Source organism: Castor canadensis, chromosome 10 (assembly GCF_047511655.1).
Source record: "Castor canadensis chromosome 10, mCasCan1.hap1v2, whole genome shotgun sequence".
NCBI classification, from domain to species: Eukaryota; Metazoa; Chordata; class Mammalia; order Rodentia; family Castoridae; genus Castor; species Castor canadensis.
The window spans coordinates 99384305-99407570 of NC_133395.1; the positions used below are offsets into that span (position 1 = coordinate 99384305).

Below are 23266 nucleotides of genomic sequence, written 5' to 3' on the forward strand. Positions count from 1 at the left end.
AATGACTTGCATAAGGCTTCGTAGATGTAGTCTGGTGGGAGCAAGCTGGGTAGACCATGGAGGGGAGGTGTCAGTGGACATCCTTTTTTTTTTTTTTTTTTTAAAGTACTGGGCTTCAAACATGCTAGGTAAGCACTGTACTGCTTAAGCTATGTACCCATCACAGAACATCCTTTTTTATATTCTATGGGGGTGTTTTTTCCTATGGTGAATGTTTAAAGGTCAAAGGGCATGTGCATGTCAACTAAATACAGTAAGTCACCTTATTTGTGGGTTGATTACACAGATTTGATCAAACATGGTCAAAAGAAAAGAAACAAAACAAATGCTCAAACACATTTAATTTCCCACGCATCCATTTCACATTGATGTGGAGAAACTCTCAGTCAGTCCTGTGTTATTGCCTGTTGTGAATTGTGTGATCGATCTGCTGAGTATCTCTCTGCCCTTAATTTTGTGAAAATATGCCTTTCAACATGCAAATGGTGCCCCAAAAGCAAGGTAAAAGTGCGCTTAGTTGAACTGATAAATTTAAAATTGGAGAGTTTTTTTCGAAAAGAGGCATGTGTCTAGCAGAAGTTGGGTGGCATTATGGGAAAAATAAATCCAGCGTCCTCTTTTTTTGTACAGCACTGAGCTCTGTGCATCCTGAGTGTTCATGGTTTTTCTTCAGGGTCCTCTCCTTGAAACAAGGATGTACTGTGTAACAGTAATAAAGAGAATGTCAATGTACTATGAAATAAATAATAGGTTGCCTAACTTAAGCTACTTTTGAGTGTTAGCTGATCAGTGTTGTTAGTAAACTAAATATGGCTGCATGGAAATAAATTTGTCTCTGAAGGAGAGACTTCAGTGCATTGTTTTGCTTCTCCTGGCAATTGTGTAGGCCGAATCAAAGTTTGTTTGGGCAGTGGTTTCATCCCTTTTAGAGCCGATAATATGCTACCTCTCAGGATGCCAGTTCTGTCTCTTATTTAGGTGAGAGAGCTTGTCTTTTATACCTGTGTGTACTTAGAAACTAAATGACGTGAAATCATTGAAAGATAGCTAAAGTTTACTTGGTTTACAGAGAGTTAATTATTAGTTGCTTGTTCTTGAACTTTGCTGGTGTTTGATTTGGTTTCCTGCTTTGGCCTTTCCTCATTAGTAAGTAAGTGAAGAACTATGAGAAAGTATGATTAAGAATACATTCTGTTGTCTTCTTTCTTAATGCATTCTATGAAATTGTTCCATAGTTTACGTTTCTACTCCTTTAAATGTAGAGCCTAAGAGATTCATGGAACTTCTCTGGGTATCTTACTAAGTTGAACGTAGTCACTCAGTCATGTACAAGTGACTCTTCTGTTTGGATATCTACATGACTCTTCTGTTTGGATATCTAGCATTCAGAAAGTTTGGTTATCAGAAAATCTTCATTTCTTTAATATACTGTGACTGGTTCTGATTGTGGGGCAGCTAATACAGTTTGGATAGCAAGGAATTTATTTGAAAATTGGAGCAAATCCATTCACTTCCTGGATTTTAGATAGTGAGAATTTGGGTCCTGAGTTTGGTTAGCAAAGAATAGTTAATCTAAATTTACTTTGTATGTACTGAAAAGCCTTAAGCTGCAGGTCTAGCACTGTTAAAGGCTGGACTAAGTGCTTCCTTGCCCAACTCCATAGGTTCTGTGCTAGGTACAGTTCAAAGCCAGCCGCAGCTTGTCTTGCTTGAACCCAGAACCACTTTGAGAGAAGGGGATTTGTGCATCTGTTTCTATCTGCCACATAAGTTTAGTTAGTGATGATTATAATGTTCCTTTTAAAGTTATTAGAAGTTGAGAAAGGACATTAATTTATAATTTTATTCCTTTTAAAATAGTCTATGCAGTATTTTACAATAAATATATTTATGTTCCATAAATACGTTCTTTTTGGTGAGCTGAAAAAGGGGAAAAATATTTAAAAAGTGGGTTCATAAAGGTAAATTTTCACAACTGAAAGATAGAATTTTCCTAAAGGTAAAACTTTTGGCATGGTTTTTCCTTTGTAGGGAAATAAAAGGTTGTTCTTTGATTGCTGTTAGTAAACTTACAAGTAGTACTGCATATTGAGTCTCCTAATTTTTGACAATTTTATATTTAACTATAATCCAATACAATAGAGATTTTCTTTTTTTAAATTATTGAACTTAGGAGCAAAATCAAGGTTTCCTTTTATCTCTTGTCCTGAAAAGACTTCCTATTGAGGATGAAGTGAATATGTTTCCATTTATTTAGATCTTCCCAGAAGTGGAATTGAGGTGAATCTTTGTCACCTCAATTCTTACGATTAAGATTTTGAATGGTCTTCCATGGGTTAAAAAAAACCCCCATAAACATACTTTAAAGAATACAGGTAGCTTACTCTGTTTTCTTGGAGAGAAAGCAGTTTGTTTTTTATGTTTTGGACATTTCAGATATTGCAAATAATAGGTTCTTAGTCTGTTGATTTCATGAGTAATGAGAACAACTTATTTTTAGGGTCCCGATGAAGAAGCTGTGGTAGATCTTGGTAAAACCAGCTCAACTGTGAACACCAAGTTTGAAAAAGAAGAACTAGAAAGTAAGTATGTTTAAAATAACATTGTGCTTAAGGATAAATTGCCAATTAATGTTCACTAGTATTCTTTAAGTTTAACCATTTCTTCAAACATTTTTTATCGTTGTGACGTAGAGCATTTGTTTAGAAGAGTTCTTATTTATTTTATCTAGCCCTTCTAAAGTGCAAACTCAGGGTTTAGTTTTATCCTGGTGCATTGGGGCTTGTGTGCCAAGACCCATTCGTACTAATTGGAGTAACAACTTTGTAATTCCCAGTGCAGTGATAGGAATTTGACTCTTTTCTTCATATGCCAAAGGAAATAGTTTCACTGAAATAAAATTATAAAATCACTAAGTTTCCTTTTAAACTTAAAAAGTTTTAAAGTTTTTTTAAACTTTATTATGTAATTCACATAATGTGAAATTCACCATTTTAAAGTACACAGTTCATTGTTAAATTTACCCTGTCCTACAACCATCATCACTGTACTTCCAAACTTGATCTTAGCCAGAGGCAGAAAAGAGATACTATTTCAATTTCAGAAACATTTCTATCATTCCTCAAAAGAAATTCTGTATATTAAATTTTTTTTTTCCCCCGGTGGCACTGGGGTTTAAACTCAGGGCCTCATGCTTGCTATGCAGGTGCTCTTACTGCTTGAGCCACTCTGCCAGCCCTGTATATTTTAGTTTTAAAGTTGGAATTCTCTGGTAAAGTTTTTTCAAGTCATTGAAATTTAATTTCTGAAGACATTTGTCACTGTGGTAGCCAGAGCACTTGGTTGTTGGAGATGTTTAAACAAGTAATTTTCTTTCACTGTGTTTCTGTAAGTCTAGCCCTCTCTTACTTTACAAAGTGCTTACTCACATAATTGATATTAATATAGCAGCAGCTGAAATAAGATGTCAGTATTGCCTTTTTCTCCTAATTGGGAATCTAAACTTCAGGCAACTCAAATTTTTTGCTTCTCTGTGCATGTCTGCATTGATTTGGGGGCTACATTGAAGTTTTAGTTAGTCTGCAAATTTGAAAATATACAATCAATGAATGCTGCTAAAAATGTAGTTTTTTAAATCTCATCTAAGAGGTCAGGTGTGGTAGTATGTGCATGTATAATCCTAGTACTCAAGAGGCAGAGAACTGTGAGTTCCAGGCCAGCCAGGATACATAGTGAATCTCTTATCTCAAAAAGGAAAAAAGAATAAAACCTCATATAATGTTGAGGGGTTGCCCCCCCTCGTTATTGGGGTTTGAACTCAAGGCCTCACGCTTGCCAGGGGGACACTACCACATGACCCAGCCGTTTTTTTTGTTGAGTATTTTTCAAGATAGAGTCTCATGAACTGTTTGCCCTGGCTGGCCTTGAACTATGATCCTCTTGATCTCTGCCTTCTGAGTAGCTAGGATAATAGGCGTGAGCCACAGTTTTTATTTTCTACCCATCTTACAGAATTTGTCAGAAAAATGTGTCATTAACTTCATATTTGAGGATATTACTCTTGTAAGTCTATGTCAGATGTTTTTCCATATTTGCAAATTGTTGAACTTGTAGTCCATGTCCCTGTTTACTCAAAACAGCTTAGATAGGAACCTCATTCTTACAGCTCCTGTTGGGGGCTGGGGGTGAGGGTCAGAACATGAAAGCTGGTTAATGTAGTACTGGTAGCAGCCTTTTCTACCCTAAATGCATATAGAAACTTCATTGTATTGCTCTTTATTCTGACAGTTTCTACCCTTTAATTAGCACATTTGGATTATTTATATTTAATGTAGCCCCCATTAATTTGGACTTTGTTCTAACTTTTCCAAATGCTGATGTATACTGTATGTAATGTAAAGTGTTTACTCATTAAAACATAAGTTTTAAGGATGTCTGCTAACTAGTGTTACCCAAAGTGTAGGTGGAATAAATTTATGTCTGTATGATACAATTTTAGGTGGGCCTTTCTCTTCTTCAAAATATCTTTTAGAAGTAAAAACTAATGTTTACAACAGTAATCTGTGTATGTGGTGTAATTACCAGTCAGAGATATGGCCTCAGGAATAACATTGTATAATGCTTTTTTTTTCCTCCTTCTTTCTTTTTTTGTGGTACTAGAGATTGAACCCAGGTCCCCATGTGTGCTAGGCAAGCACCTTACTACTTGAGATAGATCCCCAGCCCTGTGAAGTTTTCTGTAAAATAAGAGAAGTAACTAGAGTTTTCCATTATTAATTGCATGAACTTCTATGTAATTCTTTGTTACTAGAGTGAGTTTTGGTGTACTTTTCCCTCTCAGAACACCAGTAATTTGTTTCCAAATCTTTTACTAGGTCATCGAGCTGTATACATTGGTGTTCACGTACCATTTAGTAAAGAGAGTCGTCGGCGTCACAGGCATCGTGGACACAAACATCACCACCGGAGAAGGAGAGATAAAGAATCAGATAAGGAAGATGGACGGGAATCTCCTTCTTATGGTAGGAGAAAATAGGTGTTCTTCATTAATGGTTTAAAGTGCTTTCCTGGAGAGTATCTTATTTTTAAGTGGAGTCTTCTTTTCCAAATTGTATATCTACAGTAATTTAGACACATATACATTGGGGAATACCAATTAAAGGAATTTTTTTTTTTTCCTTCCATTGAGACAGAGTCTTGTGGTACTGTAGCCCAGGTTGGACTCAAGCTCATCTGGCTCCTCCCACCTCAGCCTTCAAATGCTGAGGTTACAGGCATGAGCCAATATACCCAGATAGAATTTTTTTTTTTTTTTGAACAGCAAAAATATTGGTTACTAGATTTAGATTTTCTTGGTATAAGTGAAAAAAACAAAAAGGGTGTGGCTTTCTTCATGTTCAAGCATTGGAATTATAAAGTTGGATTTTGTCAACTAGCTTTTAGGTTAGTGAGGTTTCCTTTTCTCTGCTGTATATTTCATTACTTACATGTGCATTAAACAGATATGTGAAACACATAAAGGTACTGGAAGGCATTAAAGCTTTTCTGTTTTTGTTCTTTTTTTCTTTCTTTGCTTTTTTGAGACAGGGTCTCATTATGTAGCCCTGGCTGACTGGGAACTCTCCGTCATCCCATCTCAGCCTCTTGAGTGCTGGAAGTACAGGTGTGTGCCACCACATGTAGCCCTTTTTGTTCCTTTTTTGTTCATTTTTGGGGCTGGCTGTGAAGCTCAAGTGGGAGAGTGCTTGCCTAGCAAGCACACATCCCTGAGTTCAATCCCCAGTACTGCAAAAAAAAAGAAAAAGGAAAGTCACATTTTTTGGCTAGAAGATTTTATCTACTAGGCTGGATTATCTGTGTAAAAAACGAGTGGCCTGATTTGACAGTAGCATATAAGAAGTACAGGGACTTTCTTCTTGGTTTTTTGTTGTTTATTATTTAAAAGTGGGGAAGTAAGCCGGGCATTCATGCCTGTAATCCTAATTACTTGGGAGGCTGAGAGAGGGAGGATTGTGACTTCAGCCCAATGTGGGCAAATAGTTCACAAGACACAAGAACCCCCATCTCCAAAATAACCAGAACAAAATGGACTGCTCTTGTGGCTCAGAGATGCAGCACCTTCTTTGTAAGCATGAAGTCCTGAGTTCAAACCTCAGTCCCACCAAAAAAAAAAATAAAAAGAAAGTATAGAAGCACCAATAGAAATTAGAAAGAAAAAAGTCATTCTATGTGTATAGAGAAAAGAGAACATTGTCTATTTTGTTATGTAATAAGGATTGATATCAGTGGTTTAAGTGACCGTAAGACACAGTGGAAAGACTATTACGTATGGTTAACATGCAGGACATCACTGTCTTCTAGGCCATTAAAAGCTCATCTGGCCACTGCTCTAGTGTGCTCTAGTATGGCTCCTCCGTGCTATGTGAAAGCAGAGTTTTTGTGAAGATACACGGAAGGAAAATTAACACGAATGATCATCGTAAGATGGACATAAGACAAATAGATAATTATTAATGACAAACATTCCAGGTAGCCCTTCACAAATGTGTTTTAATCTTGTCACCTTTTTGGTTTTTTTCCTTTTTTGGTAGTGCTGGAGATCAAACACAGGGCCTGCTTCATGCTAGACAAGAGCGCTACCAATGAGCTATGTTCTCAGCCCTTTTCTCAATAATTTAAATGTGGGTATTATTTTCATTTTATAGATCAAGAGACTTCAGGTCACTGGGGCTAAATGATAGGTGCCACTTAAGAACCACTACTCAGAATCTAATGACCCAATAAAATATTAAGTGGTCATATAGCTAGCAAAGGGATCATGAATCTGAAGATAGGTGGGCTTCCTAGTGATGTCCTATATGATGTATCTATCAAGTTTAGAATATCTTAGGCTACTGTGAGTAGCCTGTGAGTAGATCTGTAGATTTCTATAATTCATACTGAATGCTGTGTTGTAAATTAAGTCTTAAGCATAAATCATTTGAAACAAATTATGTTCAAAATATTTGACTTTTTTTTTTTTTTTCCCTTTGGTAGTATAAAGATTGAACTCAGGACATGACACTTGCTAGGCAGGTGCTTTACTATTTGGACCAAGCCCCCAGCCCTTTTTTCTTTCAGTTAGTTTTGTAATAGGGTCTCACATTTTTGCCAGGGCTACAAATCCTCCAATTTATGCTTCCCAGATAGATGAGATTACAGTACATGACTACCATACTCATTTGTTTTTACCACACTCATTTTTATTGCTTAAGATGAGGTCTCACTAACTTTCTGCAGAAGCTGTCCTCAGTGATCCTCCTCCACAGCTGCCTTCAGAGAAGCTGGGATTATGGAGGTCAGCCACCATTTCTGGTCTCGACTTTTTAAATGGAATAATTATTCCTGAAGTGGGCTTATTTTGTCTTTAACTATTGGTTTGTACTAGAAAGTCCTATGAATGATGTCTCTTCTTTCCTCTTCCTGTTCCAAAGAGATTACATGAGATTTTTGCTTCATGCCATGATGGAATAACAGATGAATTTTCTTTTTCTTTTTTTTTTTGAGGCACTGGGATTTGAACTCAGTGCCTCACACTTGCTAGGCAGGCACACTTACTGCTTGAGCCTTTCTGCCAGCCCCCGTTTTATTTTTTAACTTACTCTTTTTATGTTATTTTTCCTCTGAGGTATAGATGACAAAAGTAGTACATGTTTAGGATATACAGCATGATGCTTGTATACATTATGGAATGACTGCCAAAATTAAATTGGTTAGTGTACCCATCATGTCACATAGTGATCTGTTTACTTTGTTAGCAGATTCAAATCTGCAATATATTATTACTGTTACCACCATGCTGTATAGTAGGTTCCCAAATCTTACAACCAAAGTTTGGAAATGTCCTCCCATTTTTTTCCTCCATTTTTATTAGGATATATTCGTTGTACAGAGGGAATTCATTGTGATAATTCTCAATAGCCTTACATTGTACATTGGTTAGATTGCTCTCTCCACCCCCTCTCGCTGCCCCACTTAAAGCAGTTGCGAAAGATTTCATTGTTCTGTTTCACACATGTATATGAAGTTCATCAACCATATTCCCTTACCTTTGTCTCCTCTATTTCCCTCTCACATGTAAACTAAACAACTCTCCCCCACCCACTGCATTTATTTTACAGTCCAGTCTTTGAGTTTTAATTCCAAAGTCAATGTTCAAGGGAGTTTCTCAAAGTTCCCCTGCTGTGCGTACATTTTACTTTGGCCAGTTCAACCCCTTCCATTACTTTCCCTTACCTCTTCTGCCCACCTCTCCCCCAATTATTCAACAGCTTTCAGTACACAGCATTGTATCCTTTACCTGCACAGATGTATTTCTGTATTGTTGACTCTCTGTCATTCTCTTTTCTTTTCCCACCTCCCTGGAGTTCCATACAGTACTTCCACTATTACAGACATGTGCTGCATTTGAGTTTGTATATGATCACATTTGTTTTTTGTATATGTTTGTCTTTTGGATCTATCTCCACATGTGAGAGAAAACATGTGGCCTTTGTTTTTCTGAACCTGACTTACTTCATAGATGGAAGACTGGATAAAATATATGGGACAGTAGTCACAGACCTTCAGACTCTGCTTTCTGAGGAGAAATCCTATGGTTGCGTGAGCTTATTGCTCAGAAACTGTTTCTTGCCACAGTATGCTCCCGTTGCGGGATGGGGGGTTGCTGAGCAGAGCCTAGCAAAACAGTAGTCAGGGGTTAAGGAAGCATTCACAACAGCAGTTAGAAAGTATTCTGAACTCATTGAAAATGAAAACACAGTCCAGGCAAGTAATACAGATAGTCTTGCTAAATGGTGTGGTTCTGATCTACAAAGGCTTCATTTATTATAGAGCTGTGCATGTGAGGATTGTCTGCATACCAAGATTTATGAGGTGCAGCCATCATTTAATCCTTATTCCTCTTAGAAAAAAAAAATTGAAAATCAATGATTTTAGGTTCTAGGTTAAGAGACCAAGGGAAAATACAAGGGAAAAGGGAACAAAATCAAAATGGAAATTAATAAAATAAAAATCAGAAAAAGAAATAATGGATCAGTCTGAAATCTCTTTCTTTGGAAGAAATCAATAAAATTAATCAGTTATGCATTGGCACATATCTGTAATCCCAGGAGGCTGAGGCAGGAGGATTGTGAGTTCCAGGCTGGGCTACAGACAAATGGACAAACAAATGAACAAAATTATGAAGTTACATGTAGACATATATAGAAAAAGAAGAAAAAATCCCAAAGAACAGAAAAGAAAAAGACAAAAACATGCAGATACATGAACGTGTACGTGCGTGTGCGCGTGCGCACACACACACACACACACACACACACACACATATGAACACAGCATAATGTCAGACCAAATGCTGCTTGCAAGGGGATGAGTATTGAAAGGGTTAAGGAGGCATCCGAGCTTGTTCAAAGTACACTGTATGCATCTACGTAATTATCACGGTGAAGCCCCCTTGTAATATTTCTGTATGCTGATAAAAGTTTTTGGGGGGGAGGGTGGGTAGCACTGAGGTTTGAACTAGGACCTCATACTTGCTAGACAGTCACTTTTACCATTTTAGCCACTCTTCCAGTCCTTTTTTATGATGGGTCTTTTCGATATAGGGTCTTGTGAACTATTTTCCTGGGGCTGACTTCGAACCATGCTTCCCCTGATTTCTGCCTCATGACTAACTAGGATTATAGGCGTGAGCCACTGGTGCCCAACTCCACCAAAGTAATTTGGTTTTAGATGCCATGAGCGGGGTATCTTTTCCTTGCAGTGACTTGTCCTGTCCACCAAACCCCAGCTGACAAGAGTTGTTTGTCCATGATAGTAGGCAAAAATTGGCTCCTGTATACCAGAAGACCTTTTTTTTTTTTTTTTTGTGAAACTGGAGTTTGAACTCAAGGATTCACATTTTGATTGATGCTCTCTACTGCTTGAGCCACACCTCCAGTTCATTTTGCTCTGGTTATTTTGGAGATGGGGTCTTGTGAACTGTTTGTCTGGGCTAGTCTTGAACTGAGATCCTCCCATCTCAGCCTCCCAATTAACCAGGATTGCAGGTGTGAGTCCCCAGTGCTCAGCTATTTTTTACTCTTGACCTTAACTGTATTACAAATTCTGGATGCTGATTTATTTTGAACAGTTTTTTTTTTCCTTTCTGCAATGGTGAGATACTTGTGATACTCTTTTTTTTTTCTTTTGGTCTTGATTGTGGGTCATGGGTTTCTTTCAGAATTACGATATTTTAAAAATTAAAATAGAAAAATTTGATGAAATGTATTTCTTTATAGCAAAAATATTTCACTATCAAAACTGAATTTATCTTTGAATGAATTGAGAAAAGCTCTGAGTGTATTAAATTTTCTTTTGTTAAGACACACCATCCCAGAGAGTCCAGTTCATCCTTGGTACTGAAGATGATGATGAAGAGCACATTCCCCATGACCTTTTTACAGAGATGGATGAGCTGTGTTACAGAGATGGAGAAGAATATGAATGGAAGGAAACTGCCAGGTAACACTGCTGAACCTCAACTCTTGATAATAATATTCAGTGGAGATTATGAGATATGTCTGCTTTAAACAGGAGAATTTCTTTGTTAGTGCCTGGAGATTTTATCTTTTTTTATTGATTCTTCTTAAATACTTCTTTACTTACTAAAATGTTAAAAGAATTATGTTATTGTAGGTGTTAAGAAATGTCTTTAAACAAATTTGAAAAACCAAAATTTTGTGTGAAGTTTTTGAGTTTAAAAGAGCATTAGAAGTGGAAACTATGAAATTCCATAGCTTTGTTTTTTGTAGGCTTCTTATAATTGTTTATGGGAAAGTGTGACTGTAAAGTAGACCATTGGCCTCATTTGTGGAAACATGTTTGTAACAATAGTTTGTTCTGGTGGTCATTTTTTGTTTCTTTTTATAAATAATAAGTTTATGTTTATCATTAAAAGAAACAGATGGCATTTTCATTATTTACAAAATATTTTTAAATATTCATTCAGATGGCTGAAATTTGAAGAGGATGTAGAAGATGGTGGCGACCGATGGAGTAAACCTTATGTGGCAACTCTTTCTTTGCACAGTCTGTTTGAATTAAGGAGTTGCATCCTAAATGGAACAGTCATGCTGGATATGAGAGCAAGCACTCTAGATGAAATAGCAGGTTATAGTACACTGGTTTTTAAAATTTATACTTAAGATACACTAAAATTGGAGATAATTAAAGAAAATAGAGTGTCCTTGTAGACATTCCTATAGCAACTATGTCAGACTTATTTGAAGGGGCAATGTGAGAGATAGATACATAAATGAAGATATGCCTTTGTGTTTGATACATTTAGAGATTAAAAGGTTAAATTAAATCTAACTAGTATAAAGAGAGACCAGTGCCCTAAACAAATACGAAGTCTATTTTCTGGACATTGTGGGAAAGGAGTTTTTGTTTCTTTGATTTTTGGACCGTGGTGTCTGGCAAAAGTGGGCAGAGAACATGAACTGCACAATTTATTCACAGGATCTGAGCACACTGAAATACAAAGCAGCCAGTACTAGAGAAAATAGAGTTTTAAGGAGGAGCCAGAGCCAGAGAAAAGTCTAGAAGAAAAAGACTGTTGTGGGTTTTAGGAAAGTCAGTTCCACACGAATATATAGACTTCTTGAGTAGTACATGATGCGTTGCAAGAATAACTTAAAGATAGGTGATGATTAGCCTTGGATTATTGAGTTAACAAATTGGATTTTATTTGGTAGGTATTTTGCCGTCTTGGTGGTTTTTCAGTTAGGGAGTATTGTGATCCTGAAGTATGCTTCTGGAAGATTACGGAAGTTTTGGATTAGGAAGTCATTAGAAGCAAGTAGTCATGTTATTCTCTTGGATGGAATAGTCTAAGCAAGAAATGCTGGTGACTTGATGTGTGGTAGGCATAGCAATGGAAATGAAGGAGAGAGATTTGAATGATAATGTGGAAATAGAAACTGGAAAGAGAGCTATGATAAAGCTGTTCGACCACTAACTAAAAGTTACTTAAGCCAAAATCATGTTCAGTGGTGTAGTGAGTTTGATATTGTGATTGTCACTGTAGATTGCTTCCATAGAAACAAAAGTCTGTAGGATTTGATTTTTAAGAGAACCATAAGCCTACTTCAGGCTGTAAATCCATGAATTTTACCTAATTGTTAGATTTGACCATGTGAGGCAAACTTTTGTTTGTTTTTGTTTTTTGGTGGTACTTGAGTTTGAACTTAGGTCTTCACACTTGCTAGGCAGGTTCTCTGCCACTTGAGCCACTCCACCAGCCCCATACTTTTAAATTGTCAAAGTTCTTACTTTCTTGTCTTACATGAGTGACTGAAAAATTGAGTTAGGGTTAGGATTTTTAAAGGTAGACATGAAATTTACTCTGACTTTGCAAAATGTACAACATAATATAGCACTTTTAGTAAATGTTGTGTACAGTTCAGTGTTCACTTGTATGATAAATTATCATCTTGTATTAATGTTGTAGTTTACCTGTTAGGTTAGTTCTTCCAGAGTAACCTATCACAGTTTTGCAAATTTGACTTACAAACGCTCTTAAAGAGTTTGGGGAGTTGCTTAGTAGTAGAGCATGCACTTAGCACGCATAAAGCCCTGGGTTCAGTTACCCTCTCCTCACCCTCCCCACCCCTGAATATCTCTAGCTCTACTGTTTAAAACAATTTGTGCATATGTTTTATAAGTTAAAAATAGTCCAGTGACCATAGTAAAGTACAAAATGGCACTGTCATCAGTCTGTTCATTTCTTTCATCTCTGTCACGACCTGATATACTACTTTTCCTAGAACCTATAACTTCATGATATTTTATCTACTTATTTCCTCATTGATTTTTCTAACTCTGAGAGAAAGAGAGCACAAACTTCTGTTTCGTTAACTGCTGTATTCCCAGCAGATAGGCACTTTATTAAGTAGTTATGACTGAATGAATGGTTCCTGGTATTCATCTATCAAATAGTTTTGGGGAAAAATAAGAGGTGAGCCAAAAAAATAACTCCATATATTAGGAAGTCTATATTACTGGATATTTAGCTTAATAAAGTTTATTGCTTCCATACTTCCAACTATAGGAAAGCCATTAGCAAGTTTTTAAAAATGTGATATTTAGTAAAATAAGGATCTCTGTTATTTACTCATTTTTGTTGGATGGATAGTGTTCATATTTATCTTTAGGCATACATTATTAAGAGAATATATTTCTAGAACTATTTTATGATCTATTTTTGTTGTGGTTTCACTTTTAATTATATGACTGTCACTTTTGTACTAATAATAATAACTTATTTTTTCTTTTGAATAGATATGGTGTTAGACAACATGATAGCCTCTGGCCAGTTAGATGAGTCCATCAGAGAGAATGTTAGAGAAGCTCTTCTGAAGAGACATCACCATCAGAATGAGAAAAAATTCGCCAGTCGGATCCCCCTTGTTCGATCTTTTGCAGATATAGGCAAGAAACATTCTGACCCTCACTTGCTTGAAAGGAATGGTGAGATAAGTTGTGGCTCCCGATTTCTGCTAACACTTCTCTAACACATTTCAGTATGTTACAATTAATATTTGGAGGGAGAAAAGTATTTCCAGATAATTGTAACTTCTGTTCTAAAAATGTCATTTTTGAAATAGCTTTTTTTTTCCTTCCTTTTTTCTTTTCCTGAGATGTGGTCTTGCTATGTAGCAAAGGCTAGCCTTGAACTAGCATGGGTTTATAGGCATGAGATAATTTTTTTCAAGCATCATCTGTAAAAATCATTTGGATGAAGTTAAATTAAGTATTCTGTTATTAAAATGGCACAAAACAAATTTCTTCCAAGTAATATTCAAACACAATCACTATCTCTTACGCTGAATTACTTCTGTTCTCTTTTTGTTTCTTGTCAAGGTCACTTGCTGTGTAAAATTCTTGGGTTTGAACCTTTATATCTGCATTAGATTTTTTCCTGATGGTTTTTTTTTTTTTTTTTTTTTTTGTCTTTTGAATGTACTGTATTTATTGGGCATAAACACATGTTTCGGGGAGTGGTTTCTTTATACAGTTTATGAAAGGTTTTTGTGACAGGGCCTATCTTACACTAATCATGACTTACTGTCATTGAAAATGGCTCAGAGTCAAGTTCAGAGTCTAGCTCTCCACTCTCATAAATTGTTGGCACATTATGTGGGAGTTGGGAAGACTGTTTAAAGCCATGTACCTTTGTCAGTTTCTTAGGGATACACAAGAGTGTTTGCCTAATTTTTTTCTGTCTAAAGCAGAGGAATGCATCGTTATGTTCTAATTTGGCTCTCAAAGAACTACAATGACAGTTAAGATTCCAGTTTGTAACCTGGAAAACACAGGTGCAAAGGATTAGAGTAGTTTATGCGATCATTGCTGCTTCTAGCTGCTGCTTTTACCCAAAACTTGTGAGGCTTTCAGAGATGTTAAGTGTAGTGTAGGACAGAGTCTTTCTCCTCTTTTCTGTCCCTGAATTAGTAGCATGGTTTTTAGTATTCCATAAGCAATAGACATAGTGGTGGGGTTTAATGCAGTTAAAATTGACAGTAATCATCTTTTTTTGCTCAGTGGAAGATACATAATTTGGCTATTTGATCATTAAAAGTCTTTTTCATCTGTTTAAAATTGTAACTTGGTATATTTAAAGAATCTTAAGAATTAAACCTCAGTTTAATTTAAAGGCACGTATGGCACAGTTTACCTTTCTTTTCATCTTTTATTTATTGTATATTCTCTACTTAGCCAGAGGGACTGTATTAAACCTTTATTCCTCATATGCAATGTTTTCTTATTATTCTTCTAATTGCAGCTTTATTCACTTTAATCCTAAGATAATGTTTTTTGTTTTGTTTTGTTTTCTCTCCTATATGGGGTTTGAACTCAGGACTTGGAGTTTTGTAGGCAGGCAGTCTTAATACTTTTTGGTTGTTGTATTAGGGATTGGACCCAAAGTCCTTGCAACCTCAGTACTTTGTATCTTGTTTTGGAGGCAGGTTCTTTCTAACTTGGCCTTGGTCTTGAATTTGAGATCCTCCTATTACAGGCTTGCACAACCCTGCCCAGTTGAATATTTTCTTTTAAATGCCATCCTATGTTATTTTGTTGTATTGTAGTTGGAATTTAATAGTTATTCTGCATATAGCTTTTTTTTTATTTAAAAGAAAAACTAAATGGTGATTGTTTACGGGCCAAAAGTTTATCTTTATTTATGGGCTGTCTTGAGAATGGGGCTTGATTTCTTTGACCATATGAGATCAATTGTTGTATTCCTTATGATTTTTGAAAAAAGATTGTTATTCTTTAAGTTACACTTTAGAGGAGATGTTAGTTGGTTTAAGTATGCATGCTTTTGTAATATTCCAAACACTGTCTTACTGTGCTGTTGTTGATGAAATGCATTATTTTTACATATAATTCAAACATTGTATGTATTTGTTTAAGTGGATTTGCTATATTAGAAATGAGAAACACACTTTAGGATATTTATTTATTTATTTATTTGAGACAGGGTCTTGCTGTGTCACCCAGGTTGGCCTGGACCTCGCTACATAGGGAAGCTGGCCTCAAACTTGTGATCCTCCTTCCTCAGCCTCCCAAGTGCTTGGAATACAGGCATGCGCCCCCATGCCCAGCTCGGGTCATTTATTAATAAGTTCTTTTAGAGGGTTCAAAACTATGCATCCTTTAAAATTAACATTATAGTTCTCTTTTTATAAAAAGTCCAAATTTTGTCTTACTTTTTAAACTCTAGAGCACCACTTGACCTTATTGACTTAATGTAATAAATATTAATAAATATTTGATAAAAATTTTAAGTTAGGAATTATTATGTGGCCTTCTATTGCTAGAGGTAATTGTAACTATTTGATGTATACTGTTGGAAAAATACAGTATAAGCTATCAGTGTTGGTGAGTTTTGGTTTGAGTTTTGTTTCTCTTTATTTTAATATTTTCACTTGTCATTTATTTAAGCAATAACTTTGTGTTGAATTTTTAAAAACTGCCACACTATTGATGGATCATTCTAATTTCTACCAGAATATTGTTACCACTATGCATTGTTAAAACATCCCCCCCCCTTATTTTTTTTGTGATACTAGGTGTTATGTTTCCTAGGCAAGCAGTCTGCCACTTGAGCTACGTCTCTATCCCTTTTTGCTCTGGTTTGTTTTTCTGATAGGATCTTGTACTTTTTCTAGGGCTGGCCTCCAACTGTATTCCTTCTACCTCTGCCCAGTATGGATTATAGGCATGCCCCACTTTGCCTGTTTTTTTTTTTTTTAAATGCACATTTAGGGAACTAAGTACCTCTTATGTAACTTTTTGTGACTTTCTAACATTTAAAAATCTGATTGACATGCTAACCTTTGTAGCATGAGTTTGGAATTATATGGATCTTTAAAGCTTGTGATTTACAATGTAGTTTTTTTTTTTTGTCTATTTCCCTTCTGCAGTGAACTTCATTATTTTTCATTTATTTGTTTTATCTCAGGGGAAGGCCTTTCAGCCTCCCGTCACTCTTTGCGAACAGGTCTCTCTGCCTCAAACCTTTCATTGAGAGGAGAATCGCCTTTATCTCTTCTTCTCAGTCATCTTCTTCCTTCTTCAAGAGCTGGGACCCCAGTAGCCACCCCTCAGAACAGTCCTCCTTCCAGTCCTAGCATCAGTCGTCTGACCTCCAGAAGTTCCCAGCAGAGTCAGCTTCAGGTCCCAGAACTCCTGGTTTCACCTGCCAGTGATGGTATTCCCACAGTAGTCATTCATCCGCCTGAGGAAGACTTAGACGCGCTGACAGGCCAGGAGCAGAAGAATGAGGAAAATGTTGACCTAACTCCAGGCAACGTCCAAACCCTCCGCGTGTGGCGCTTTCTGCCTCTGGGTCACTTGCACTTGGAATGCTTTTCAGCACGCAACTTGGGCAGCATATGTAGATAATGCTTACCATTTGCTTTGACTTCTGCATGTTTTTTTCTTTATAGTGTGCTGTAGGAAAAATACAGCTATTAAAAACTAAGACTACCAAGAAGACTACACATAATTTAAGCCCTTTCAAAAGTGTCACTGATATTTTTGAATGCAAGGTATTTGGGTAATTCAGGAAGCAGAAATTTTTCATAATGTCTTAATTTGCCATGATATATAAAGTGGTGGCTTTTCTTGTGCATTTCATTCCTACGCTAAATGAACACATATGTAAAGATAATTGAGGTAATGTGCCATTTATCTGTTTGATGCTTTTCTTCAAAGAATGCAGTATACTTTAAACTTTCTTAATAAAGATAGGGTCGTATCTTTTTCTCATTTTCTTTTTTTTCCTCTGAGAAGGTTGAGGTTCTTTACTAACCGACTGCCTGTAATTGTTTCAAGACTAGTAATGTATTTTGGGATGGACATTACTCATCCTTTATTTAATGCCCTTTTAATCCAAAATTTTCTTAAGCAGAATATCTACCATTTTCTGGTTTAGGATGTATTTTTGTATCTGAGTTAGAAAAAATATTTCTAGTATGTGTAAAAGCTTTTCGCTTATCTTATTTAAGGGCTATAAATTATGTTAATTTTGGTCCTTACACATTGATTATGTGAACATTTATACACACGTCTTTCCACTTAATTTGTATTTAAAAATGATTGTTCAGTGACTGCTTTTTTAACCTATATTTCAGCTAAGTAAGTATCAATATGATATGCTAACTGGTAGTTTTAATCACATAGATATTTTCACATCTCTAGTATTATGATAATGCCTAGCAATTCAGTAGTAACTTTATTAAATGATTCTGTTCAGTGTGTATAAAAACCTATAAATTTTGTGAACGCTCTCATTCTCAAAAACTCAGAAAAGTTTTAACTTTGTCTGGGTCACAACTAGTAAGTGTAATTCTATCACTACTAATCCTTGTGTTCCTAACATTCTATCAAAAAAATACTCCCCTGTTATTGGCTTTACCCATGTAGAACAAATAGATTTAATCAAAACTTGTCATTACCGGAAAAAAAAAAAATCTTTCAGAAGGACAAGCAGAAGTTAAATGTGGCTAAGTCATTGTAACATTAATTTTGAGTATAGTTACAGCTGCCATTGTTTTATGGTTCTAGACACAGTGATAAAGGTACATTTCAGATATATTTCTAATTTTTATAAAAATTTAATGAAGTTGGTTTTATTCCTATGTTTCAAATGAAAAAAATGACTTAACTATTAGGATGGTATTATAAATGACCAGAGCAGGGATTTGAAATTTGAACTTGAGTCCACTTACAACAAAATGTGTCGTACAGTTTTTCATTTTCAAGTTTGCTAGCTCATGAAAAAAATGCAGCTTAATAATGAAGTAACTGAACATAAGGGCGAAAAGAATATCCTTCAAGTAAGTTCTTAGAAATAGCACCCATCTTAAAAGGAACTAGTAAGGATTTTTCCTATTTCCTTGATCAAAAATGATTATAAAATTATTTCCATTTGTTTTTATCTATATCCTATTGATGACTGACATTGAGCATTTGTTTTATCATCTCTGTATTATGAATAGCGGGGAACTGTAAATGTCTCATATAAATGGACATACAGGTTTAGGCTAAAGAGCAATTCACTGGGAATTGAGGAACACAGCTGTTTTTTGTTTTGTTTATTTTTTCCTTTCCCTTAATCCCATGTGTTTTGCAATGAAGTTTATCTGCTTTTCTGAAGAGAAGACATTAAAATGGAGGGGAGAGGGAATTTCCAAAGATTATAAATGCTCATGATTACTACTTCAGGTCGTATCTCTAGCTGGTTGATAATTGGGCTGGTGACATGGCTCCAGTAGTAGAGTACCTGCCAACAAGTGCAAGGCCCTGAGTACTACACTTAGTACCATCCAGAACAAAACAAAACAAAAAACATGGGAAAAAAGTCAGTGATTATTGAAGAAAAATAATAGGAGCAGCTATATATCATTTCTTCTTTAATTACCTTTCTTGGAAGTTTCCTTGAAGTCTGATACTGTCTTGGAAGAGGAAGGTAACCTCAACTTCATTTGGAGAGGCTAATGCCGTAGACTTCCATCATGGAGTCATTTGTATATACCCATTCTCAGAAATTAAGTAGTGTTTTCCTGTTACTGTTTGGAGGATAGTTATTAAGAGAATAGAACTCATTTCTAGTATTTTAAGTGTTTTTTTTTTTTTTTCTTAACTTCGTGCTTCTCGGCCTTGGTCTGCTATTGACATTTGGGATAGATAATTCTTTGCTGAGTAGTTTGATGCATTGGGACATTCTGTCCTTCGTAGGATGTTTAGCAGCATCTCTGACTTCTCCCCCTAGTTGCCAGTAGCAACCCCAGACGTGACATCTAAATGTGTCCTCCAGACATTGCTTGATGGCCCTCAGAGACATAATTTTCCTTAGATCTACTGCTTTAGGTCTACTTTCAGACCTTTAGTGACTTGGATATCTTTACCTTTCTTACTTTGAAAAAAAATGTATATATACACACACACACATGTGAAATAATAGATTTACCAGAGTATGATTTTTATTGCATTTATTTATTTAAACAGGATCCTAACATGTAACTCAAAATGGCCTTGAACTTACAACTTTCTTGCTTCACCTTCCTGAGAACTAGGAGTATAGACATGTACCACCACACATGACTTTAGAGTATGATTTTAAATCCCATTGATTTTATTATATTTGTTTTTTCTTTCTTTTTTTAAACAAAACAGACATAGTCCTTGATTTACCTGAGCTAATGATAGAAAGCTTCATTTTCTGGTGACTGACTTAATTCTAAGCACTAGAAATTTGTTGTAGGACCAGGGAGATTTGATTTACTAAGAAAAACAGCATTAAGTTAGCTGAGGCTTGGAAAGATTAAGCAGAGAGAGGATAATGGTGGAATGCTCTAACATGCACCTGTTACGCTATGCTGATTCTGAAGAAGGGACAGGTTCAGGATGACTGGGTTAGCCAAGTCCTTCCCTAACTTCAGGTCATACCATCTAGCTTTGTCATTGAGTTTTCACTTCATTTCTTCCTGTTCCTACCGTGCCTTATTTTCCCCCACAGCCTCTGTTGGTTCCATTGTGTTCTCCCCAGTCTGGTGACTAGGTTTTTGTGGAGAGCTGTCACTCATTCTTCTGATCATGTCTCCACAGAGTACACTTGAGCAGGCAGAAGTCAGAGTTGCAGTTGCCACCAGGCCTTAATGTTACCTTGCTGACTTTCTTGAGGGAATAGGTGGAGACCACTGAAAATTACGGGTTCCCTCCTTCCCAACAAGGAAGGTGCACTATTCTGGCAAAGGTCAGACAAGAGGGATCTTAATAACTTGTCCATGCTTAGCTTAATGTTATTAAGAATGAGCTGTCCTAGGAAACAGCTTTTTAGAATCCTTTAACTTATCCAGAGAATGAGCATATGGCTGAATCAATTGCAGATACTTTTTATACTAAGACTTTTAAGTCACAGTGGTATCCTAGGGTATGTATTTAACAGAAGTGTTATTACAGAAGTCTTCTGTCTTTGAATGTAAGCAGATGCCTTAATTTCAGTATTCATTAGTTATAATTTGTTCTGTTCTACAGAAATCTCTCTTGGGCTTCAAATTGTGGAACTTGATTACTTGATATTCAGAGATTTATAGATGTAACTACACAAAACAAATGTTAACTGAATTCCTGTGGATCACTAAGTTGAATATGCTTTGAATTGTTGTATGCTTCCCTACCCTTTTGTTTGGCGAACGTTTTGAATATTCATTAGTTTAAAATTCTTAGACCAGAAAATCTCTTTTTGAAAAAAATGAGATGAATGTAATGGTAGGAATCTGTAATGCTTTTGAATTTTACATCTTTGAGATTGAACTTTTTGCAGAATTAGTAGAGGAAACCATGGGTCATATTATGTTATATTATTATGGCATATTGCTGTTGAATAACACTTGAATATACTAATACTTGAACATATATCTATCATTTGCAATCCAAACAACAATCATTTCTAACCTAAGCATACTAATTTTACAGATTTGTTTGACTCATAGAGGTTGAGTGAATTACTTAATCACATGTCTACAAAGTGACAAGAGACTATATTTTAACACAGATATCTTTGACTATAAAAACTGAATCTTTGCATTTATAAATAACTTAATAATTGGTATATTAAAATTAGAAATAGCAATACTAGGCTTTACTGAAATAAATACTACAGAAAAATGAAAGATTTGGGGGGAATTTATGATTATGGAAGATTACTATAAATTCAACCTACATTTAGTTGATGTAGCTCTTAAATTTTCTGGGTTATACCTTGAGTTTGTCAGAGGATTTATAGTTATTCCTATAGCATGCTGAGTGCAGTTAGGCATCACTAACTTCAACACAATTCACTTATATGTTAGAGATATTAAAACTGTAAACCCTGAGTCTTTATAGTGGTAATCAGACTTAGGTCTTCTGTCTTTTGTGGTTTCACACTGTCTCACTTTTTTTCTTTTCAAAAGGCCACCATTTTTATAAATTTTAAGTATTAAATAGCTTCATCATTGCTTAAAATGTTACTTTAGTTTTGCTGGTATGGTACTAACACTTGCTACTTTTTTTTAACCTTGCACATCTGCTTTTATAATAAACTACCACTTTCAGAATTTGAGCAGTCAGGCTGCAAATTTCCCCTTATTAATTTGGAATTGTGTTTTTTTCTAAATACAGGCATTTTGGCCTCTCCACAATCTGCTCCTGGAAACTTGGATAATAGTAAAAGTGGAGAGCTGAAAGGTAATGGAAGTGGAGGAAGCAGAGAAAACAGTACTGTTGACTTTAGCAAGGTAATTGTATCATTAACTATACATTTTTATAATTATTCTTACTGAGAAAGTAGCTAGCAATTTGTCTCTTTATTAACATGGATTATAATAATTTTTTAGTAGACTGGTGCTTCCACACCTGCATGTGATGCTTGTGACATGGTAACACTGAGAAAGTGTCCAAGTAGCTGAATTAGCTACATGTTGACTAGTTTCAGCAATTCTGAAAAAAAGAATATGTAAATAATACGGCCTTTCCATCTATACTTACCCATAAATAACACACATTTTGACCTGCCATCCCTTATTCTGGAACTATCAACACTAGAAGGGTTAATTCTGGGCATGCTGTCATAGCACTAGTGATTTCATCCCCTCCTGGGCTGTAATATGATCCCAGAATTGCTGTCCTACAGTGTTAGTATTTGCTGGAATTCCACTGGGAAACATACTGGTGCTCCTCCCCCATGGGTAGGTAAAGACATGGATAAAAAAAAAAAAACAAACCTCAACTATGATTTTAAAAATTTTATTCAGTGAGTATTTCATTGAAATAGGGAAGAAAAGAACTGAGTTCTAAGAGTAGGACAAGAAACTTAAGCTCAATTAATTGACTAGGTGTAGCAATAGTTGCTTTTAAATACTAATTTACAACAGAATACTCATTTTTCTTTTGCATCAAATGTAAGGCTTTGTATTTAATGTGATTATGTTAAGTGAGATTGATTCTTTTTGAGCCTTCTGTTCTACAAAGTCTACAGAAATGACATTTAAATGATTTGTGTTATTTAGCTTTGCTGAGCTTTATAACCCTAAAATTACAGAAAGCCTTGCATTAAAGACTTTGTCTACTCAGAGACACTGTCATAACTTCAATTCTTCTATTCTCACTTGATCTTGTTTTAATGGTGCTATATCATTTAGTATCAGTAAAAGATGTTCATAACTAAACTGAAAATTCTTGCTAAATGAATAAATTAATGTAATTTATATTATAGATGTCCTTTAGACATGGCAGTTGCCGTTGCTTTTTGTTCCTATGTCACAGTTTTACTTTTTTTACTTGGCCTATCCCTGTGTACACCTCCATGTCTCCTGTTGGGCAGGAGTCTGCCTCCTGGCACTGTAGTTGTGGCACACTGGGTGTGGGACTCAAGAGGCCCGCTGTAAGTGCTGGTTTTTTTTTTAGTAGATAGCCCTGTAAGTGGTTGTTGAGTGACTTGTGTGAAACTGTGTATAAATGAAGAAGGTGTCATGTTTGTAACCTTTTCCTTGTAATTATACACAGGCAACTAAATTTCACTTACTGTGTCATATATTCAGACTAATAAGGGCTGTAGATTTTAGTTATAAATAACTTTTCCACTTAATGAAAATACTTGGGAATATTACAGTTTTTTTTTTCTAAAGGGGGG

At 35.7% G+C, this 23266-nt stretch overlaps 1 protein-coding gene across 13 annotated transcripts in view; it reads left to right on the forward strand.

Annotated features, from left to right (window-relative positions):
- The window catches only part of Slc4a7 (solute carrier family 4 member 7), a 92213-nt gene that overhangs the window by 26889 nt on the left and 42058 nt on the right, over nucleotides 1-23266 (forward strand). For 8 of the 13 annotated variants that reach the window (XM_074043765.1, XM_074043764.1, XM_020185747.2 and 5 more), the window contains exons 2-7: nucleotides 2501-2582; nucleotides 4875-5021; nucleotides 10404-10542; nucleotides 11030-11190; nucleotides 13363-13551; nucleotides 21757-21872. In XM_074043765.1, the coding sequence (XP_073899866.1) occupies nucleotides 2501-2582; nucleotides 4875-5021; nucleotides 10404-10542; nucleotides 11030-11190; nucleotides 13363-13551; nucleotides 21757-21872 (834 nt within the window). The other 5 variants (XM_020185742.2, XM_020185745.2, XM_074043767.1 and 2 more) reach the window with 3 other exon arrangements.